Source organism: Silurus meridionalis, chromosome 15 (assembly GCF_014805685.1).
Source record: "Silurus meridionalis isolate SWU-2019-XX chromosome 15, ASM1480568v1, whole genome shotgun sequence".
NCBI classification, from domain to species: Eukaryota; Metazoa; Chordata; class Actinopteri; order Siluriformes; family Siluridae; genus Silurus; species Silurus meridionalis.
In genome coordinates, this window is record NC_060898.1 from 9,922,808 (window position 1) to 9,945,332 (window position 22,525).

The window sequence follows — 22,525 nt, forward strand, 5'->3', positions numbered from 1 at the left end:
TAAGTTTATGAGATTTGTAAATTATTGCATTCCTTTTTTATTCACAATTTGTACAGTGGCCCAACATTTTTGGAATTGGGTTCGCAATTTGTTTCCTTTTTAGAAAAATTTGCATTTTTGTTGCTGAAATTGCATACAAGGATATTGGTAAAAACGTAATAGTTCGTAATAGTACTATTGTAATAGTTCATAATAGTAATAGTGCATTTAATTGCCATATTACATCAAACACAAATACAAAAAGTTCAAAAAAGTCCCTCTGCAGTGGCTGCATAGATTATATTATGTAGGTTACCTATTCTCACTCGTATCTATTTATTAAATCTCGTACAGTATCGTGATGTGGTATTCTTGTCTCTGGAGAAGCTGCTATGAATTTTCCATGCACTAAATCCGTGTATTTATAGCCAACTTTAAAAATTTGCTCCACTACCTACTCGACCTGACAATCATTTGTCAGGCTGAAAACAACCTGGCATGAAAAAGCTATGTTACAGGCACTGTCTTTTGTTAAAGCCTGTGTAAAGTTAATTTGTTTCAATGTAGGCACCTGTGGCTTATAGACATGTGCGGCGTATTTATGTATAAAAAAAAAAAAAAAAAGGGGGTTCAGTGGGAGCTTATATTTAGGTGCATTTAATAGTCCGGAAATTACGGTAAATAACAAGTTTTAATCACCAAACATTTGTTTTACTGATGCGCCAAGTCTCAAGTCAAGCACCAAAATATTACGTGATGCATACATCTGGCAATTAAAACTGCGTTTGGTGTACTGAGGATTTATGTAATTTAAAACAGGAAAATTACTTTAAAACATTGACAAGAACAAGAACAAATTTGTTGGTACTCTGGAAAACCAATATAAATAATTTATTACATTACAGGAATGTTTTCTTTAATTAGGATATCACGTCTTAAATCATGTAACTTATTTAAATGGAGAAAAGTAGTCACTCTTATTTGGAAGCATTGTGTGCTCCATTATTAAATAAGAAATAACACTTTCTTTAGGTCTCCTCAAATCCTTCTTTTTAGATTTGTCAGTGGAATTCCACCTTGATAGACCCATTAGTGGGTTGGTCATTCTCTCCCCAGGTGTGATAATCCATCCGTATTCATGACTATTAACACTCACATACTGTACAGCCTTTTTTTTAAAATAAAATCACACACAATTGTATGTATGTATATATTTATGTATATATTTACACATATGTATTGTTTTAAGGTAATAAATGAACATGTTTTTTCATAATAATGTTGCAAAAACTATGATCTAAATAATCCAGTACTAAATAAATCCAGTGTAACCTTAATGACCATAATTTTTCGTTTATTAAACATGTTTAAACTTAATTTTCTAAAATCTACAAACATATATATGCCTACAGTATATATATATATATATATATATATATATATATATATATATATATATATATATATATATACATACACATGTTGCTTATAATATTACTAATTAATTATTATATTATTGAACTCTACTTCTTTTTCTTAATATACTACTACTATACTACTTACTATACTTACTTTTTCTTACTATACTAATATATCCTACTATTACTACTAGTAGTAGTAGTAGAATTACTATATTGAATATAGTATCATATGTATCATATTAATTACATGATTTAACTATATATGAACATATAGCAAGACTGCCAATCAGTGATAGGATTCATGCTTGTTTAAGGAATGAATACAATGGCAGATTTCTTTTTTTATAGGCATTGATGAATAATCAGGGCTATATGATTTGTGTTGCTTAAAAATTTATAGTGCTCTTAATTTTAAGCAACAACCTAGCAAATCTTTTTTTTTTGTACATGTGTTTTTTTACTGATATGCTTGTATTCATTTTGTTAGTTTTGTAGATTTATATTTCTTGCATTTGGCAAGAATAAGTTATGTTACTAGTACTTTAAGATCATTCTAAAATACAATGGCCTATTTTTGTTTGGTTTATGTAACTCCAGGCTCTGCCTGCTGCCATCTGAAAAGTCCAAAACTACTTATGAGTGTAAGCAGATAAGCAGTTCTGGACTTTAATGTTTGCTCTTTCCTTCCTATTTGTTACTTGAGAAAAAGGTGAGCATTTGGCAAAGGTTTGGAAAAACTGCAAAAGGTGATGGCCAAGACATTATACTAAATATCTAGGTTGAATTACCTGGAGAAGTTCTGCAGTATCAATTGTTAGACCAGTAATGTCTTCTATTCTCTGATTGACACGTGCAATGATTGGGTCTTCATGTCCTTCCAACCATGCACTAAAATGATCAAACAAACAGAGATACAGCAGGTAGAAAACAGTTGCCTAGCGTTTAGAGAACCTGAACATTGTTTTTAAATAATATATCTGAATTATTTCATATTCCACAATAATAAAAGTACTGCTTTAGCAATGACTCACCTTTTGGAGACCCTGTAATGTGCTGTTGTCAATACACCAGTTTTTGGATCTCGCACAGTTGCTCTTGCAAGCTAAAAGAGTTAGGAAAAAATACATTAATTGTTAATCGATTAGCTGACTCCATTGCACAAACATTTTACTTAGTAAAGTAGTGTGAAGATTCCACTCATGTAGTTTTCAAATGGAAACGACATCAAGCAACGTCTGCAACAGTTCTCTCTGACAATTTGGCAATTCTGTTTCTTGGTCCAATATGAGACTGCCTACCATTATGTTTTTTATGTAGGGTTAGTGGTCTGGTAATTAAAATATTACTTTCTTTTATTACACAAATTCTAAAATTTGGGTTGTAATAAAATGTAAAATGTAAATAAAAACAGAATGCAATTATTTGCAAATCTCAGAAACACAGATTTTAATCCAAATAGAACAGAGAAAATATATCAAATGTTTAAACTAAAGAAATGTACCGTTTTAAAGAAAATATAAAATAATTGCAAATAAATTTCAAAGCAGCAAACAAAAATCAATATATTATGTGTGTGATCTTCAGCCCCTCAGGTAACATGGGCCCAGAAACAACTCCAGAGTTCATTGTCTGTGAACACAGTTTGCCGAGTTATCAACAAATCCTGGAAGTTCTATTATACAAAAAATTAATATAAATTTATGGGATTTGTAATTCATTGCATTCTGGTTTTATTTACATTTTACACAATGTCCGAACTTTTTTGAAATTGGGGTTGTACTTTCAAACATTTCTCTGTAACAATTTTTTTTTATGAATAATTAATTTGCTGACACATAAACTAAAACTTTTGCATGCTACTCTAGGTTAGATAAAACTTCTAAATGCATAACCCATTGCACAAGAAATAATATGCTATTCTATGTCTATGTTTTTAAGTTTGTATCTAGTTAATATTATCATGTATCTGGAGTGGGCTCACCCTAGGTTTAGCAAGTTCTTTGATCTTCTCAATCTCTTCATTAGAAAGCATTTCCAGATAGCGGACAATGTGTGGATTGTCCCACTCGTCCTCCTCCTTCATAGGCTTGAGCAGAAGACGTGGGTTCCTGTTCCCATTTTGATAGCGGCAGAACAGCCTGCTAAATCTCTGCGGAGTCTGTGAAAAGAAAAAAAAAAAAAAAAATCAACCTTAGTATCTAACAATAAAAAGTCTGCTGTTAAAAATATTTGTATACAGATGCTGAAAACAAAAAAGATCAGAACTAAATACAATATGCAACATTGGGTATTACTGTCATAAAGACAAGGTTAACTACAGGCAATGAAAAAAACTGAGACAAGCACACAATTATTTTTATTACAAATTATTTAGGTACTTGAATTAACAATTTGATTTATATTGATTATAATTTAAAACACCAAACCCCTAGATTCCGACCAAACCCAAGAATTTTATCAAGTTAGAAAAAAGATTTTAGAAAAGTTCTTAAACTATTTTCTAAAAATGTTAAAGGTAGCACCTCGGTATCAGTGAGAATCTTACATTGTACTTTTCTGTCCGCATGACAGCTTTCATAAAACAAATTTTTTTTAACTGTGCTCTGTTTCAGACTTAACTGCTAATGTGCAAACACCCTCATTATACCCACTGTGCAAACATATTTTTAGCGAATTTGTGTTACCAAGTACAAATCAGCTGTGCTCTGAATGTGCATGGTATTTTAATAGGTGATTTGCATTCATCAGCATATCTGCATGAATACATAAAGTCATGAATGAAAAAAAATATATATTTTTCCAAAACTCTAATCTAGAAGCAGACACCCCCCTGCCCCTTAGTTTAGCTTATGCACACATTTATACTAAGCTTTACAAAAGTCTGGCCTCTGTTGGAACAACAAGCATGGAACAGGTGAGGTGGCAACCCCACCTGTTTACTTAAAGGATCTGATGCAGGTAAAAGCTGTTTTAATGACACACAGAGAACAAAGAGCAATACACAGAACCATCAGCTTTACTAGAGTTAGGTTCACAGGGTTTGGGTATTTTCAAGGTATCTCTTTATTGCACTCACCATTTTGACCCCCTCTCCTCTACACAGGGCCTCATAGGTTTCTCTCTCAGGTAAATAATCTTTTGGGCGATCATAGGTTGCCAGTTGAATGGACGAATCTCCAGTGGGCTCCTTTGTAGTTTGGTCCTTGTCCAATTGTTCATTGGACAAGATTTGCTCAAAATAGTGCAAATTCCCTCCTGCTCTCTGGTGGCTTGGATCTAATAATGTTCAGAGACAGAATAAATTAATGACTGATTAATGCAATAAATACTTGCAGTAACCATTCATTAATTAAACATTTTAATATAGTTGATCCAACAAATAAATGGTTAATAAAAAAATCTGTAATGAAGAATGAAACCATTTAAAACAACTAGTCTAGTTATGCTAATACAAATTGAACATGTAAATTATATATAAATAATAGGGCTGTCAATTAATTAAAATATTTAATTGTGATTGATCACATGATTGTCATGAGTTAATTTGTGATTAATTGCAAATTGGTGCTTTTCCTTAGTTTGCAGTAAGCGTGGATGAGGAGTGGTCAATGCTGAAATTGTTTGAGAAGACTGAAGTTTCTTCATTAATTTGACTTCATTAATTTGACTGAAGTTTCTTTATTAATTTGTTCTACTTATTTGTTCAGAATAAAAAGTGCTCAAAAGAGTCTTTGTTGTCCGCTCTCGTTCAACATAAAGGAGAGTGAAGGTGCAGACTGGTCACAGAGAAATGTGTGCTGCATAAATAGATTTGGTGTTGTTAAGACAAATGTGTTCATCCTGTAAATTTTGTGTAAAGCTGCATTGAGGCAATGTTCATTGTTAAAAGCGGTATACAAATAAAATTAATTGAATTGAAATTTAATTTTGACAGCCCTAACAAATATATGTAATATAATATTGTTTATGTATGTATATACAGTGGAACCCGGTTATGTCGATGTCCTAGGGGGTTGCCAAAAAGCATCGAGGTAACCGATGATCGAGATAAACGAAAATCAATATGGCGGCAATATATTAACGTGCTTGAAATTTCTTTATGTACATGATGTGCGTTAATAAATGAGAATTTGCATGCACGTGTTTTTGAAGGTTTTTTTACACAACAGCATTGCTGCGATTTGTTTTATGAAGGCATGCTATAAAAATACATACAGTACATGTTTGTTAACTGTCAGGAATCCACCTGCCACGCCCCCTTCGGCCCCCTTCAGCGTAGCAGGTGCTTTCTCGGACGCTTTCTCTGAAGCTCCCGGCTTCAATCGCGCACATATAGTGCTCGTTTAGCATCATCACCAGCTCCTATTTAAACCTCCACACTCTTACTGTCCGTTATTGTTGGTATATGTTGGTTCACGGCGGTCATTGTTATCGCGTATCCCGGTACGTGCCTTCCCACCGGCACTCTCTCAACGGCTGCGCTTTTCTTTCCAAAGCCTCGCCGCGCCCCTACTAACACTACGAACACTAGCACTAACTAACAGCAGAGATTCACCAGTATACAATACAACACCTGTAGCAGCTGTAAGCTTGATTTTTCCGCCACTTTCGCGAGTTCTTCTGCGGCTGCACCGAGATAACCGACGTTAAATGGCAAATTTTTCCCCCCTTGTGCTCGAGATATCAGGGTTCAGCGACATGGAAAAGTCGACATAACTGATAAAAAATGCTTAGACAAAGAGAGAATTTGGCGGTTCCACTTCAAAAATGTCGACTTAATAGGGTTGATGAGATAACCGAGGTCGAGATAAGCGGGTTCCACTGTATAAATATATTTTTTTGAAAATTCACAAACATGCAGTGACTGCTAAATTTCGAATGAAAAAGCAACTGTAGTTCCTGTGTCTTTCGAGTTATATTTAAATAACAATATTAATTACCAAGTTTGCTTTTTTACTTTCTGTGTTGTAGCCTGCCAAAAATCAAAAGGAATCACGAAACCTTGCATGGCTTTGCATTTGTATTTCCAATGCCTTACACAGAAAGCTATCAATCAAGTGTGAGGGGTGGCACTATATTATTGGGCATGTTTGTATTGGGAAATATCTATGTTTGTATATTGAAATATTTTGAATTATCAATATTTTGTTTGTTTATTGTTAATTATTTTACTAGGGAGTGACAATTTAATTATTACATTTTGTTTGCCAGAATTTTGATTCCAAATTTGTCTCTAATAACCTTACTTTGAGTTCTGTGATGTGATTTTACAGTTAATTACCAATCGAGACAAGGCGTCTGGTGAGTTCGATTGCTCGGGAAACATCTCCCATCTGATAGACTGAGTAGCTCAGGTAGTCCAGGATGTCTGACTTGGATGTTTTGGTATCCTCTCCCGCATCCATCTGTTGGAGGGCCTGTTGCATCCACAGCACTGCATGATAGTAGTCATTATCATTGTAAGCTGTCTTTCCCATGTCAAAGCAGTCATCTACAGTAAGGAATGCACTGTAGCGCACACCTATGGACAAAAGTTAGGAAAGTGCTTACATATAAAACAAAAAATATAACAGACTTATAAGCATTTACCAGAGGTTAAAGTAACATATTATTAAATATCTGAGGTTTCAGTGGACACAGGCACATTAAAACGGTACTGTGAAAATAACAGGCAATATTGTTCTGGGAATGTTCTAGAAATTAGCCTTCCTGTCAGTTTGGGCTTGTAACCTGTCAAAACATGGTGTGGAATGTTTAGGACAACTCAAACAAGTATTTTCATTTTGTAAAACTCACTATTCAGTGTCAGGAAAAATATGCACACAAACACAGCACGGTGGGTTCAGCTCTCTCTTTATCAGCTCTCATCTCTCCCTTCTTTTATCCCTTCAATCAATGACTAAAACAGGACACTCTTTAGTAAAACACAGCTGTGTTTCTCTTACCACTCACTTCCATTAGCTCCACCATCCATTCATACCCAGAAGAAGCCTGCAACATAAGCATTGGCTGAACTTTACTAGCTGATGCAACTGTTAAGGAAAGCCCTACTTAAATCACTATTGCTTCCAGGCATGAAACTGCTAGAGTACCCAACACTAAAGCATGCTATTTTGCAACAGGTCAAACAACTGAACAGGACAGCTAATACTTGCTGATACTCACTAAACCTGGCTGCCTCTTCACATTCAACGAACATCTCAAGACACCTTGTCAAAAGGTGGCTTCAGGTAGAGAAGCATGGCAAGGAGAAACAATTGTATAGCAATAGAGCAGTTTATCATCTGAATATTAAGGGCCAATATGTGGTGTTTTCAAAGGGTACCACTCTTTCTCCCTTTTTGCCTTTTGATCTTGATCATATCTACCCCAAAGTACCCTTCTCCCTGCATCACTGAAAACATTTCACTTAAAGTCATTTATTTTTGTTTCTTCACCAATTAAGTTTGGTGACACACAGGCCACAAGTGCTCATGCCAATGTGCTTACAAATGCATTTAGAGAACCAGTACCATGTGATTGATGTAAAGGTGTTAGTCCAAAGGCCATAACATTAAAGCTGTAACTAAATGTCAATTTACAAATGCCTGGTTTATAGTGAGGCATTGGGTTCAGCTTGGCAGGTAAAAATGAGGTGTATTCATGTAGGTTTGTGCACGAATTTCTACAAAATCTTCTGTCACAAACCAATACCTGGGTCTAAAACATAAAATAGGACAGATGTTGTTTAGGGAGAATTTGTGTGGATTGGCCTTAGAGGCTCTGTGCAGGATTTGCACATAATAATCCATATCCTTCACCTTCTGTTACCTCTCTCTCTCTCTCTCTCTCTCCCTCTCTCGAGTTAAACAGGCTCCTGAGGTTGCAGTGACCACTGTTTCTGCCCCTCACCTTCTTCCTGGTGGCTCCATCCTCAACATTCTCTTACCGATATACCCCATGTCCCTCCTCTGCACATGTCCAAACATCTCAATCACGCCTCCCTCACCTTGTCTCCAAAACACCCTACATGTGCTGTCCCTCTAATGAACTAATTTCTAATCCTGTTCATCCTCATCATTCCCAACGAAAACATCTTCAGTTCTGCTACCTCCAGCTCCACCTCCTGTCTTTTAGTCAATGCCACTGTCTCTAAACCATACAACTTAACAGGTCTCACCACAGTCCTATAAACATTTCCTTTCACTCTTGCAGATACCCTTCAAATAAAATCTACAAATCTACCTACAAATCACTCTTGCCACTCTTCTCGACCCACTCCACCCTGCCTGCACTCTTTTCTTCACTTCTCAAAATAATCAAAGCTGGCAAACAGAACAATAGGGGCAGTGCGAGAAACCCAAACAGAACTAGGAAGGGCAGAGCAGAAACATAAACCGAAAAAAAAAACAAAAAAACAAAAAAAACAGTCCAGAGTCCAAACCAGAAGCAGAGAAGAACAGGGGTCAGGTTCAGGAACAGGATCAGGAACCAGAGCAGGCAGGGTGGCAGGAATATTATTAGGGACTTTGGAAGCCTAAACTAAACTAAACTAAAGAGTTAAACTGGCTTTAAATACAGGGAGGCACAGAAAAAATGGCAAGATAGCCGCCGACCCGGAAGTGCTCACCGCGGAACCGGAAGTGCGCGCCGTGTGCCTGGAAGATTCTGACAGATTAATTTTAGTGCATCTTTGTAGAAGCATATTATGGTTCTACATAGACAAAAAATTTTAAGACTGAGTTACATACATCTTAAGTCAGTCAATACAGTACAGTTGATCTAAAATCTAAAGATTAATTTCTGTATTTAAAATGTATTCTGAAAAGCTGCTTTGTGACAATGTCCATCTTTAAAAGCACTATACAAATGAAATGGAATAATATAAAATAAAGAAGTTTAAGTTCAAAGCCTGAGGCCCATTTATTATCTGCCATGGCTGTTCAAGGGAGTTTTTTCTTGCTCATCAAGGAGAAATGCACACCATTCACCTTATCTGTTAAATTCTGTAAAGCTGCTTTGAGACAATGTCTGTTGTGAAAAGCGCTATAAAAATAAACTTGACTTGACTTCCATCAAAAGGAGCATGCTCTTTGTTGGTAACTAAAATAACAATTAATACAGAAGAGGAGAGGCTTAAAACAAATTTTAGTCAAGCCATATGCTAATAGTTTTTGCTTAGGAATTATTAGGCATAGATACAAATTTGAAGTCTTTATTGACATTGAGTATTAGGGGTGTGCATTATTATTGTAATTGTGGTTTTAACAATGTGCAAAATCGGATTATTGAGTATTTCACTCTTTTAATAACCTTAGCTTTTGTGCTAGCAAAAATACACAGAGGCAGGATTGCAATGGAAAAAAACAGCATTCACGTTAATTTTTTAACTGGGAACTACCTAATAAATGTGTCCCAATGCTGTTTGAATTATGGCTGTTAATCGGTAATGTGTAAGATGCTTGTATCTACTCCTACACAGGTCACCCCAGAATTTACTAACACCAGCAAAATAAGTTTTCCTGGAGCTTAAACTTGTCTCCCTGAACGTGTGACATGTGACCATGTTGAACTTCCTTTTCAGCCAAACTCTCGTCCTTGGCGTTCTCTTTCTTGTCGAAAACTGAATGACCTCTAATAGGAGCCGCCGCTGGAATGATTAGGGACATTCATGAGGTACCGAATTCACCACTATTGTTCCTGTGCCATAGAAAAATTAACAGTAAGGTGTCTGAATGACCTGAATCTCCCACTTGCTCTATTTTCCCACTTGCTCCATTATTATGAAGTGCTTTGAGAAGCTTGTCATTTCCCACATCAAAGCCAGCATCCCCACTTATCTAGGAACAGATAAATAGTGGATGCAATCTCAATCACACTCCACCCAAGCCTGTCCCATCTGGAGCTCCCATAAGTTGTTGTGGATGTTAATCATAGATTTTAGCTCTGAGTTTAACACAAGAGTGCCCACAAACTGGTGAACAAGCGAAGCAACTTGGGATTAAAAAACACACTCTTTATATGGATTCTGGACTTTCTCGTGAACAGTGGGTGGGCAACTCAGAGACACACTACAGAGAGGAGGTTTAACATTTGGTTGAGAGGTGTGTGGATATCAACATAGTTCTGAACACAACAAAAACAAAAAGGAGCTCACCCCCCCTCAGCAGAGGCTTTTGTTTCCTGGGAAAGCTCAAGTAAGACAAAGTTCCCTCTCAGCTCAATTTCTGCAGGAACATGATAGAGAGCATTCTCAGTCACTGTGTTACAGTGTGTTACACCAGCTGCACTGCAAAAGAACCAGAGAGACCTGGCTCAGACAGTTAAGACTGCACAGAGGGTTGTGGGAACCAAGCTCCCCAACCTCTACATGATTTATGCTAGCTGTCTACACAAGAGAGCTTCACCGACGTCAACCTCCATGGAGCTCAGGAGTGACCTGTCTTCGTCCAGGGAGCTTGGAGACAGGATGTCACCGTGAGAGGGGTCCCGAGGCGAGCCGTCACCTTGTGAGAGACTGTGGGGCGAGCCGTCGCCTTCGGATGAAGCCAGGAGCAGCGGTTCGACATCCCTTTCGCAGTCCCGGAACTGAGGTGAGAGCTCTGGGAATCCCTTGGGAAGAGAGACGGTCTGTGACGTAGTTTCGCCTACTGAGTGCTCGTGGGGCGAGCCGTCACTTCTTAGGAGACTGTGGGGCGAGCTGTCGCCGGATGTAGTCCGGGCAGCGGCTCGACGCCCTTTCGCAGTCTCGAGCAGAGTTGAGAGCTCTGGGGAACGAGATGGCATCGCCCTCAGAGAGACTGTGGGGCAAACCGTCGTCTTCGGTGGAGCCCGGGGGCAACGGGACGACTTCCCTTTCGCAGTCTTGGAGTGGAGTTGAGAGCTCTGGGGAACGAGAGATGGCCTCGCCCTCAGGGAGACTGTGGGGCGAACCGTCGCCTTCGGTGGAGCCTGGGGCAACGGGACGACTTCCTTCGCAGTCTTGGAGTGGAGTTGAGAGCTCTGGGGAACGAGATGGCCTCGCCTCAGGGAGACTGTGGGCGAACCGTCGCCTTCGTGGAGCCGGGGCAACGGGACGACTTCCTTCGCAGTCTTGGAGTGGAGTTGAGAGCTCTGGGGAACGAGAGATGGCCTCGCCTCAGGGAGACTGTGGGCGAACTGCCGCCTTCGTGGAGCCCGGGGCAACGGGACGACTTCCTTCGCAGTCCAGGGACTGAGATGAGAGCTCTGGGGACCTCTTGGTGGAAGCGGAGCTCTGAGATATGGCATCGCCGCCTGGGAGACTGGGGCGAGCCGAGCCTTCGGTGACGCCTGGGCGACGGGTCGACGCCCTTTCGCAGCCTCTGAGACGAGTTGTGTGCTCCGGGACCCCTTTGGTTGAAGAGGTGCATGGGCTTGGAACCGAGCTCTCCTTGGGACTTGGGAGCACAGAGGAGCTTACGCCAGGAACCGGGAGCGGAGCTGCGTTCTCGTCAGGGACCTGAGCAAAGAGGAGCTCTCCTGGAAGCCTAGGCGCTGGAAGGGAGCCGCCTGGAAGCCTAGGAGCGGAGAGGAGCTCGCCAGGAGGCCCTGGGACGGCTGAGCTCTCGGGACTCTCTGCAGCGGAACCGAGCTCGGGGCTCTCTGAGCGGAACCGAGCTCGGGACTCTCTGAGCGGGACCGAGCCTCGGGACTCTCTGAGCGGGACCGAGCCTCGGGACTCTCTGAGCGGGACCGAGCTCGGGACTCTCTGGAGCGGGACCGAGCTCTCGGGGACTCTCTGGGACAGAGAGGAGCTCACGGGGTCGCTCAGGGACAGAGAGGAGCTCACGGGGTCGCTCAGGGACGGAGCGGAGCTCTTCGAGACCGGAGCGGAACGGAGCTCTTCGGAGACCTGAGCGGAGCTGGGCCTCCTTGAGACCTGAGCGGAACTGGGCTCTCTTCGGAGACCTGGAGCGGAACTGGGCTCTCCTTGGAGACCTGGAGCGGAACGGTGCTCTCTTCGGAGACCGGGAGCGGCGCTGGACCCACCGGAAGGTTCTGGAGCAGAACGGAGAGCTCCCGGAGGTCCTGGAATGAAACAGAGCCAGCCTGGATCTCCTGGAGCACGGCGGAGATCCCTTGGAGGACCTTCGGCGGAGCAGAGCTGACCTGGAGGGCCTGAAGCAGCGTGGTAACCTCCTGGAAGCTCTGATGAGGAACGGCGTTCTCAGCAGCGGGGGAGAGGAGATGGAGATCAGCCGTGGTTATCCCGAGTTCCCTGGTGAGAAGCTGGAGGAACTGGGTGCAGGAGCTGATCTCGCCCGCCATCGTGCTCCACAGCTCTCTGGCAAGGGAGAGAGATTCCTCAGGTAGAAGAGACATGTGGAGGGCGATTTTCGCCTCTTCGGTGGGATAACTGGCTGGGTTTAACTCCACATATCGATCCACGCTCCTTAAAAAATCCCTCCATTCGGCTCTGTTGCCGGAGAAGCGAGCCGAGTCCTGTGACGTCATGAAGGGGCGTGGCGCTGCGGCGTGCCCGAGCGGCTGCGAGCTTCCGGGTTTTCCCGGGGGCGGAGCTTGACTGCCGCTTGATCGCGGCTGAACGAACCCGACCTCCGAGACACGGCTCGCGCCGGGACCACGGCGTTAACCCGATCATGTCCTTTTCCTTTTTCTCCTTCTTTTTCCTTTTTTTTTGTCCTTTTCTTTTTTGTCCGATATTCCTATTCGGAGGTCCGTTATTCTGTTAGGCGTGGCACGGAGGCGGAAGCCGGAGTAACGGCAAACAGAAACTTTATTAGAACCAAGGCAGAGCCAACACAAAACACCCGTGCAGTTCGGGACAATCCGGCAAACGGCAGTTCAATTATATTACCCACGGTGCGTTATGGAGGAAGCGCGGCACGGAGGGAAGCGACGGGGAAGCGTCGGTAGTCCGAGGTGCGCTGGGGAAGTCAAACGCAGCCGTGGAGTGAGCGAGGAGTCCGGGCGAAGAAGGCACGCAGCGGGAGAAGCACATAAGCGAATACTCAGCATGAACCTGCACGACCACGCATGAACGTCTAATAACGGACCCGGAATGTGGGTGAGTGAGTGGTTTATATGGTGGCAGGAAATGAGAGGATAACGTGCTTCAGCTGTGTGCGATTTGCGCTGCGTGCTTGGGAGCGCGCAGCGGCAAAGGCAGCCTCTGAAGGAGGCGTGGCAGGCGGATTCCTGACAGTTACATGTCTGCGTTGTTTTTTCTACTTTCCCCCAACCCCTTAAGTTGGCTCTGTCTTTGGCTCTCTAATATAATATTGGAGGAGATCCCAGATGAGCCCCCATTTGTTATGTTCCTACCTTGAATAGGCCTAAAGGAGTGTGGGAAAAATAACAATTTAGTTTGTGAGGGTTGTTTGGACAAAAATAATATGACAAGAGGTTTATTGCATTTATTGCTCAAGTGTAGTGGTGTAACAAGCAGAGATTTAAATTTGTGTACAAAGATGTCAAGACAACTAGACGACGATGATTCTTTCGGCTGCTCCCATTAGGGGTCGCCACAGCGGATCATCTGTCCACCCCAACACAGCTGTTAAGAACTGAGGGATTATATAACAAACCAAGCTGTCTGGCCCTCTCTCCCATGCTAACACACCAAACACTTTACACCCAGAACTATATTATTTATTATTATTAATATTATTACTATTATTAGTAGTAGTTATTAATTATTAGTTAACAGTTATTAGTATAACTTGTGCAATATTTCCTTATTCTAAAAACCCTGTTTGCACTGTTCTGCACTGTACTGTTTGCACCAAGATCCAAGTTCCACTGCACATATATTTCATTGTACATGTTGATGAAAGAATTCCCTTTTGGTGTAAGTGGTGAGTGTGCAGCATCCCTGTTAAAGCTGTAGGCAATGAACAGGGTGCGGCTTGCCAGACATGGGCAAACTGAGCATTGCGCATAGGCAGTGCCACGCAAACTGCGCAGTTGCACTATGGATGCACAACAGGTGAACGCCATGTTAGAGCGCAAGATAAAGTTTGTGCAATGAACGACCAAATTCTATCTGATGACTCAATAACATAACATCACCAGTATCAGTGGGCAATTTGTAACAGTATATACTGTCTTAAGTCTCTCTATATTTAAATTATGAGTATGCGACAACTTAAAATCAATGAAGATGGCTTTGGATTGCAGTTAATTCAAAATTTACTACCAAATATATTTTGACTACGTTTACCATCAAAAAAAAAAAAAAAAAAAAAAGAGCATGACTAAACGAAGGGATCTTTATAAACGTATAATACATTTCTTGGTTACACAATTTTTCTTTTGTAGAAAAGAAAATTTTTTCTCTTTTTTGTTCTTTTATAGATTCTCCTTGCAGCATAGGTCAAGCAGATTGAATGTGGGAAATACATTAAAACTACATGACCACACCACCTATTTTTATATTTTATATATATATATATATATATATATATATATATATATATATATATATATATATATATATATATATATATTTGCATATTTTTCACACTTAAATAATGCAGATGAATAAACATGAATAAACAGATTGACCACAAATTTTGGAAAGCTGAGTTAAATTTGACTTGCCACAACCAGGCTTGATTACTGCCTGTTGAATCAATTAATCACTTAAATATAAAGATCTCCAAATGCAACACATCATAACATAAGCTTACAATAATAAGGAACATACTAATACCTTCTTTTATAACTGCTTCATCCCTTGAAGCTGCTTTGAGTCAATGTCAATTGCTAAAAACGCTATACAAATAATTTATTGAATTACATTCAAAGAATGAGAATAGAATCTATAGGGGAAGGCAATAGCCACTCCTGACCAAAAAGAACAAAAAGGCTTGTCTCACAAAAAAAAAAAAAAAAAAAAAAAAAATAAAGGACATATATTTGTAAACATTTACTTTTGGTGAACTGCGATGTTCTGATGCTGTCATCCCCCAACTTACATGCGTTACATATGTTTGTTGATGGTAGTGTGGCAGTGTGGCTTACTTGCAACCTGATCACCAGAGGTGGAACGAGTAATAAAATATTCAACTAAAGTAAAAGCACTGTTACATTAATGACATTTGACATAAGTACAAGAAAAAAGTTACCAGTTTCCCTGTGCATCTCGGATCAGCTACGCTTCTCCTCAAGTGCACCTCGGACTCTCTCAACCTAAGGACTGCCGTGTGTGTGTGTGTGTCGTTGCGTGTATCTCTTGCCCTCACACTTGTCATTAAAACCTGGGCGATCTGTACTCTGGCTTCCACCTCCTGTTTTACTCGCACCCTGACACATTCATACATAATGCTACTGCCTTTCGTGCATTTGAAGTCAAAGTGTTTGCTCAAATATGGCCAGGGCTTTGATCATAAGAATTTGAAAGGTATCTATATTGTCTGATTCCATCTTTCTTTCTTGGTAGTTTAGTGCATTTTTTTCCTCCACCCATCAAAATCAATCAGTGCAGAGGTTACCAGGGTTTTTCTCTTAAATTTTTTTTTTTTTTTTTACACACAGTAATGCATATAATTCAAAATGTAGTTAAGTACAATACTTAACTAGTCAATACTTAACTACTCAAGTATATCTAAACATACTTGAGTAAAATCTGTATTACAAATTTGAAAAACTTTTATGTTACATTATGAACCAGTGATCCTGTCTCTTTTTTTTTTTTTTGACCGTTCCACCTGTTTTATCCTGATACCCTACCTCTGCCAACTGTGGCATCACCTCGCATTGCTTCACATCGCCTGCGTTGGGCAAAAAAAGATGCACACCGAACAGACTACAGTCAATGGCCAACTGGAATGTACTGCGTTTTAATGAGAGAACATATCTTATGCCAGAGTGCAGCTTTCACTATTCGATTTGTGTAAAGTTTCTGTATGTGTAATCAGTTCCTTTTTTTTCTGGTGTGCTCATTCGCTAAGCTAACTAGCCAATCAAAGTTGTATTTCTTTCGAAAAAGTAATGTTTTTTTGAGCATCGGTCAGCATTACCTTTATTCTATTTGACTCTAGTCAGATACCGTCAGATATTTTTTTGCCCAATTCTGCATGTTGAATTGGCACCGGAGTTTGTCAGTGAGAAAGAGAACTTGTAGTCAGGGTTGCCTGTTTATTCCATCTGGAGAATTAGGCTACTTTAAATCTTACTTCAAAGTATGTACATGAGTACTAAACTAAGCAGAAGCAATAGTTACATTGCCTTATAGCATTTAATCTGCTATGCCATGTCAACTGTCAAATAAGAATGCAGCAGCCCTGCTTACAGCACCTCTATTAATTAGATAACCAGTTTGTTTGTAAACTTATGCTGTAATTGTTCAGAAGAAAGTGGGCATTAGCAAGAATTTGACACAGACAAGTAATGTTTATTGATTTGCATCACTGTGGGGGAAAAAAACATTAATGCAGTTAACTCAAACGTGTCATGATATAGATGCAAATCTGTTTGCAGCCTATTTGTGAACCTACTTGCAAAACTTTTTGCAGCCTATTGTTGTCATTTATTTTTTTTTAATTCTCAGGCCATACTTTACCCCATTTAGAATCTTAATGCGTCCCATTTTTTAATACTTCATCCCATAAAACCGGTAATGATGTGAAGTAACTTGCTCAAGAATTGAAATACTAATAGAAACTAGAATTAATATATTTTCAAAGTATTTGCAGAAAATTAGGTAAATGGAAAAAAACAAAACAAAAAAAAAAACAACTGTGTGTGTGTATGTATATGTATGTATATGTATGTATGTATATATATATATATATATATATATATATATATATATATATATATATATATGTGTGTATGTATGTGTATATATATATATATATATATATATATATATATATATATATATATATATATATATATATATATATATATAAATATTTTGTTTTCAATAAAACAGAAGAAATGTGTGGCTGTGTCTCTGACCTGGCAGTCTCCCCTTGGAAAAGCTCTCAGAGTCCAGGTGATATGTATCCTGGAGACGCATTAGAGCTTTGGCTGCACCTTTTTGGTCCTCCTCGTCTGGGAAAAATTGTTTGTGTACTGAAATGTTTGAGATGAAACCTGAAAGTAGTTAGAAGTAGAAAAATAGAAAAAAGAGAAAGTAATGTATTATCTCCATCATCACAATAATCACCATTAAAAGAATATTTCTGTTACACATGTCAAGGAATGTTTAACCATTTCACCAAATGCAGTCAATCTAATATCCAAGAATTTTCCTGTACTGTACATTAACATACAAAAAGTAAACTGAGAATTATTTAGGAATATGAAGACTTAATTTTAAAAATATGAAAGAAAAACCTACACTGTTAAAAGTTTTTTTACAGTTAAATGTCTATTTTTTTAATAGAAATTTACCTTGTTTCAACTTACAACAAAATGCCTGTTGTTTTACATATATTTTCTGTAGTTTAACATTCCATCATTAAATTAATCAAAAATTCATTGTATTTTGATATTATAGAAATTGTTTTTTAAAAGAAATTAGCTGTATTTTCAGAGTAATTTGTATTTTTACATAGAATGATATTTAATATTTACAGATTATTCTTGTAATCATTAAGTCAGTGTTTTTACTACCATTGAAGACAGTTAATCATATGAAGGTTAAAGCAAAGTTATTGTCAAATAATAGTATTTTTACTTACAGTAAAATTATGCATTGTTTCTTTTACTACTCTTTTAAGCTTGTATTGAAATAAATGCTCCTATTAACAATTATTTGGCATTATATTATTTTCCCATAGGTCCTAACTACATATATCATTCATAACGACATATGTCTGTTTTTCACCCTTAATTATTATAAATTAAAATGTGGTATTTGCCCATGTCCCAGTAAACAAAAATTTAGGTTTTTGTGGTTTATATTTTTTCAGTAACAATTCCTATAATATCCAAAAAGAACTCTAAATAATTACCTTTTAAAAAAAATCTAATAACAAGAAAATAAAATAAAAAACAACCTTCAAACTGCACTTAAAAACATCAATAGTGCCAACCAACAAAACACTTTTTGGATTCCTTGCACGGGTTCTCCTAGTCTCCTAGACCAACGCTGCTCAGATCATCCTCCTAGTTGGTTCGCAAACCGGCATTAAAGAATAAAAAGATGATTTAGGTTAGGCTCCGTGCATACTGACACAAATTCTAATTCAAACGTGAAGCACATTTTATAGTGACTGCGCATTTCTGTTTTGTTAAATGTAGTTTTGAAGTTAAAACGTGTAGTATTTTGTACAGTCACATGACAGCTGCAGGGCAAAACACTGAATGAAAGTAGATTTTGGCTGCATAAGTAAACTCTCATTACATATTGAATCGTTTGGATTGTAAAAATGTGCTAGAAGCTTAGACAGTTCTAGACAGTAACAACCCTCTGTAATACAATGAAGCAGCTACGTCACAGTAAGTTATATAAATGTACATTAATCTTTTCAGCTTAGCTTTTGGATCCTTGTATCAGTGGAACATATGTATGTAATGTGTGACTGCAATACAAAGTTATAAATATTGTTCTTGGTTTTAGGTTGTGTGAAAAAACTGTGGAGCTCTACAGCAGAAAAGCATGCTAAAGGTGTGTAGCACAAATCAACTTTTTTGTTGTTATTTGTAGTAGTAGTTTAATCTTTCTGCATGGGTCATGAGGGTGAGGGCTTAGAGTAGGGCTGTTCTTCAGAAAAAATTTGCAAGCAACTTTTGCATATTTTAAACACTTTCCAGCAGTGACTGTATGATTTTAAGATTAATCTTTTCAGAGTGAGGACAATTAAGTAACTCAAAAGTAACTGTAAAAAAAGGTGCGCACATTTACTGATGCTACAGAAAGAAACACGATGAATTACAAGCAATGAAACATGATAACAGTTTTCTTGTTTTTTATGTCTTTTCCATTTAGTACTGCCCTTCAGAACAGAAGATACTTGCATATTTCCTGGAAGGCAAATTAAGTACAATTTACCTCGATCTTCAAATTCTAAAGTTTTCACCTCCAGCTCTTAATGCATTGTTTCCTTCTTGAGCATTTAATGCAAGTGTTTGCACCTTTTTAAATAGTTGTTTGAGCTCCTCAGTTCTTCTCTGTGTAAAAAGATGGATCTCAAAATCAGGCACTGCTGGAAAGGGTATGGAAAGGGCATTCTGTGGCAGGGCAGCGTTTTAGCACATAACACCGGATCTGACGTTACTGCATTTTTTGCTCGGAAGCGCCTCATTGCTTAACAATGGAGACGTAGAAGCTATTATATGGTTTAGCTTGATGACTGACGGTGTTATGCGCTAAAACGCTGCCCTGCCACAGAGTGCCCCAACTTATCTCATAATTATGAGATACTAAGTCATAATTATGAGATAAGGATCTCATAATTATGAGATACTAAGTCATAATTATGAGATACTTAGTCATAATTATGAGATCCTTATCTCATAATTATGAGATACTAAGTCATAACTATGAGATACTAAGTCATAATTATGAGATACTAAGTATAATTATGACTTAGTATCTCATAATTATGAGATCCTGGCTGTGAATTTTATTTTTTTTTGTGAATGCAATGCGCTTCCGTAGCAATGGACACACTGACCAGAATAAATTGTTTTTGGCCACCTCACCAGTAAGAACAGAGGCATGAGGTGAGGGAATGTGCAGAAGGAAAAATAAAGATCAAGTCAAGTGGCTTTTATTGTCATTTCTACTATACACAGTGGTACACAGTACACAGTAAAAATGAGACAATGTTCCTCCGGAACCCTGGTGCTACACTAAACAACAACAAAGAGCTACAACACAACACAAAGCTACATAAAGTGCATCGAGTGCAACCTAGTGCAAACAGTGCAGACAAAAAACAGTACAGACAGACAGTGCAGACAGACAACACGAGACAAGACAAAAAAAAACAAATATAGCGCCGACCAGTAAACCTAAAAACAATACCTGGGAGCAGAGGTGGCAAAAGTACACGCATCCTTTACTTAAGTAGAAGTACAGATACTTATGTTTTAAAATACTCCGGTAAAAGTTGAAGTACTGATTAAACTTTTTTTCTCAAGTGAAAGTAAAGAAGTCTTGGCTCTGACATGTACTTAAGTAAAAAGTAGTTTGTGTAGCCATTATAAGGGAAAAACCCACAAAACGCCACCTAGAGGGTTAATTGTGTAAAACATGGCGGATTTTGTGTTTGCTTTGAGACTTGGCGCATAAATAAAACAAAAGTTTACTGATTAAAAATATTTTTATCTGAAGTTTATTTATTTATTTATTTAATATCTAAGTAAATAAAAGGATGTCGTGGATAAATGTATTTTTTCGAAGGTTTTATTTTCGCCTCTTTTATATTTAGATATTTATTTACGTATTTAAATTTTTTATAAAAATGGTAAAAACAGAAATGCGCGCTGAAATTGATAGCGCGTTAATAAAACTTAGTGCCGTTTACAATAATTTTAATCTTGACAGCCATAATATATATATATACAAAACGAATTAAAAATGTTGTTACCGAATGAATGTATCCAGGCTGAAGATCCACATATAGAACACAAGCAGAGAAAAGATGATGATGATCATGAATGTGTCTGTTCTCAGTCATGTTTACATCACTGACTCCCTCTGTCTCATCCACATTAACCCCAAACTTCTTACTGCCTTTTGCCTGCTCATTCTTATCTTCGTAAACTAGTCTAAATCTGTGGTGAGTGAGAGTCAGGACTTTATACACCAGAGGATTGGAAAAGACGCACAGTAACAGGAAATCGGTTGTTCGGCTGAAATCGGCACGCAGTGAAAATTAAAAAAAATTTTTTTTTACCAAATCAATGGATTAAAACTAAAGTAACGCGCCGGTTTTCAAAATGTAAGAAGTAAAAAGTACAGATATTTGTGTAAAAATGTAATGAGTAAAAGTAAAAAGTTGTCTAAAAAATAAATAGTGGAGTAAAGTACTAATACCAGAAAAATCTACTTAAGTACAGTAACGAAGTATTTGTACTCCGTTACTTCCCACCTCTGCCTGGGAGTGAATATAACCAGAACAATATAGTGCAAAAAACAGCATGTAAACAGTACAATAAAGTGAAAGGTGCAAAAACAGCAATTAGAGAGTGTAGTACGGTCAAGTATAAATAATAATAATAAATAAATAAATGGTGGTGGAATGGATTGAGATGAGTAATGAGTGTGTGTCTAGGTCTAGGTTGTACAGTTCGGTAACACACATTTGAGTGTGTGTGTGTGTGTGTGTGTGTGAGTTCTGTTTCAGTTCTGTGTATTGAGAAGCCTGATGACTTGAGGAAAGAAACTGTTACAGTCTTGATGTGGTGGCCCGAATGCTTCGGAACTGTTTTCCTGATGGCAGGAGAGTAAAAAGTGTGTTGCGGGTGTGTGTGGTCAGCGTGAGGTGTTAATGTGCATAACAGAGGGGAGAGAGACTCCGAAGATCTTCTCAGCTGTCCTCACTATCCACTGTAGGGTCTTGTGATCTGAGACGGAGCAGTTCCCAAACCAGGCAGTGATGCAGCTGCTCAAGATGCTCTTAATGGTCCCTCTGTAGAACATGGTCAGGATGGGGGGAGGGAGATGGGCTTTCCTCAGCCTTCTCAGGAAGTAGAGACGCTGCTGGGCTTTCTTCGTGATGGAGCTGGTGTTGAGTGACCAGGTGAGGTTGTCTGCCAGATAAACACCAAGGAATTTAGTGCTCTTGAAGATCTCCACTGAGAATCAATCAATAATCAGTAGAGATTGCTCGCTCTGTGCTCTCCTGAAGTCCACAACCATCTCTTTGGTTTTGTCAACGTTCAGAGAGAGGTTGTTTGCTCCACACCAGGCTGTTAACCGTTGCACCTCCTCTCTGTTTGCTGACTCGTCGTTCTTGCTGATGAGACCCACCACGGTCGTGTAATCGGCAAACTTGACGATGTGGTTGGAGCTGTGCATTGCTACACAGTCGTGAGTCAGCAAAGTGAACAGCAATGGGCTGAGCACACAGCCCAGAGGGGCCCCAGTGCTCAGTGTGGTAGTGCTGGAGAAGCTGTTCCCGATCCGGACTCACTGAGGTCTCCCAGTCAGGAAGTCCAGGATCCAGTTACAGAGGGAGGTGTTCAGGCCCAGTAGGCTC

General features: G+C 38.9%; 1 protein-coding gene across 8 annotated transcripts in view; it reads right to left on the reverse strand.

Annotated features, from left to right (window-relative positions):
• p4ha2 (procollagen-proline, 2-oxoglutarate 4-dioxygenase (proline 4-hydroxylase), alpha polypeptide 2) overlaps positions 1 to 22,525 on the reverse strand; it is a 64,035-nt gene that overhangs the window by 17,914 nt on the left and 23,596 nt on the right. For all 8 annotated transcript variants that reach the window (XM_046867987.1, XM_046867989.1, XM_046867990.1 and 5 more), the window contains 6 exons: positions 17,328 to 17,465; positions 6,682 to 6,921; positions 4,477 to 4,676; positions 3,382 to 3,558; positions 2,432 to 2,502; positions 2,189 to 2,288 (listed from right to left, as the gene is read on the reverse strand). In XM_046867987.1, coding sequence (XP_046723943.1) covers positions 2,189 to 2,288; positions 2,432 to 2,502; positions 3,382 to 3,558; positions 4,477 to 4,676; positions 6,682 to 6,921; positions 17,328 to 17,465 — 926 coding nt within the window. The remainder of the gene's footprint in view (positions 1 to 2,188; positions 2,289 to 2,431; positions 2,503 to 3,381; positions 3,559 to 4,476; positions 4,677 to 6,681; positions 6,922 to 17,327; positions 17,466 to 22,525) is intronic.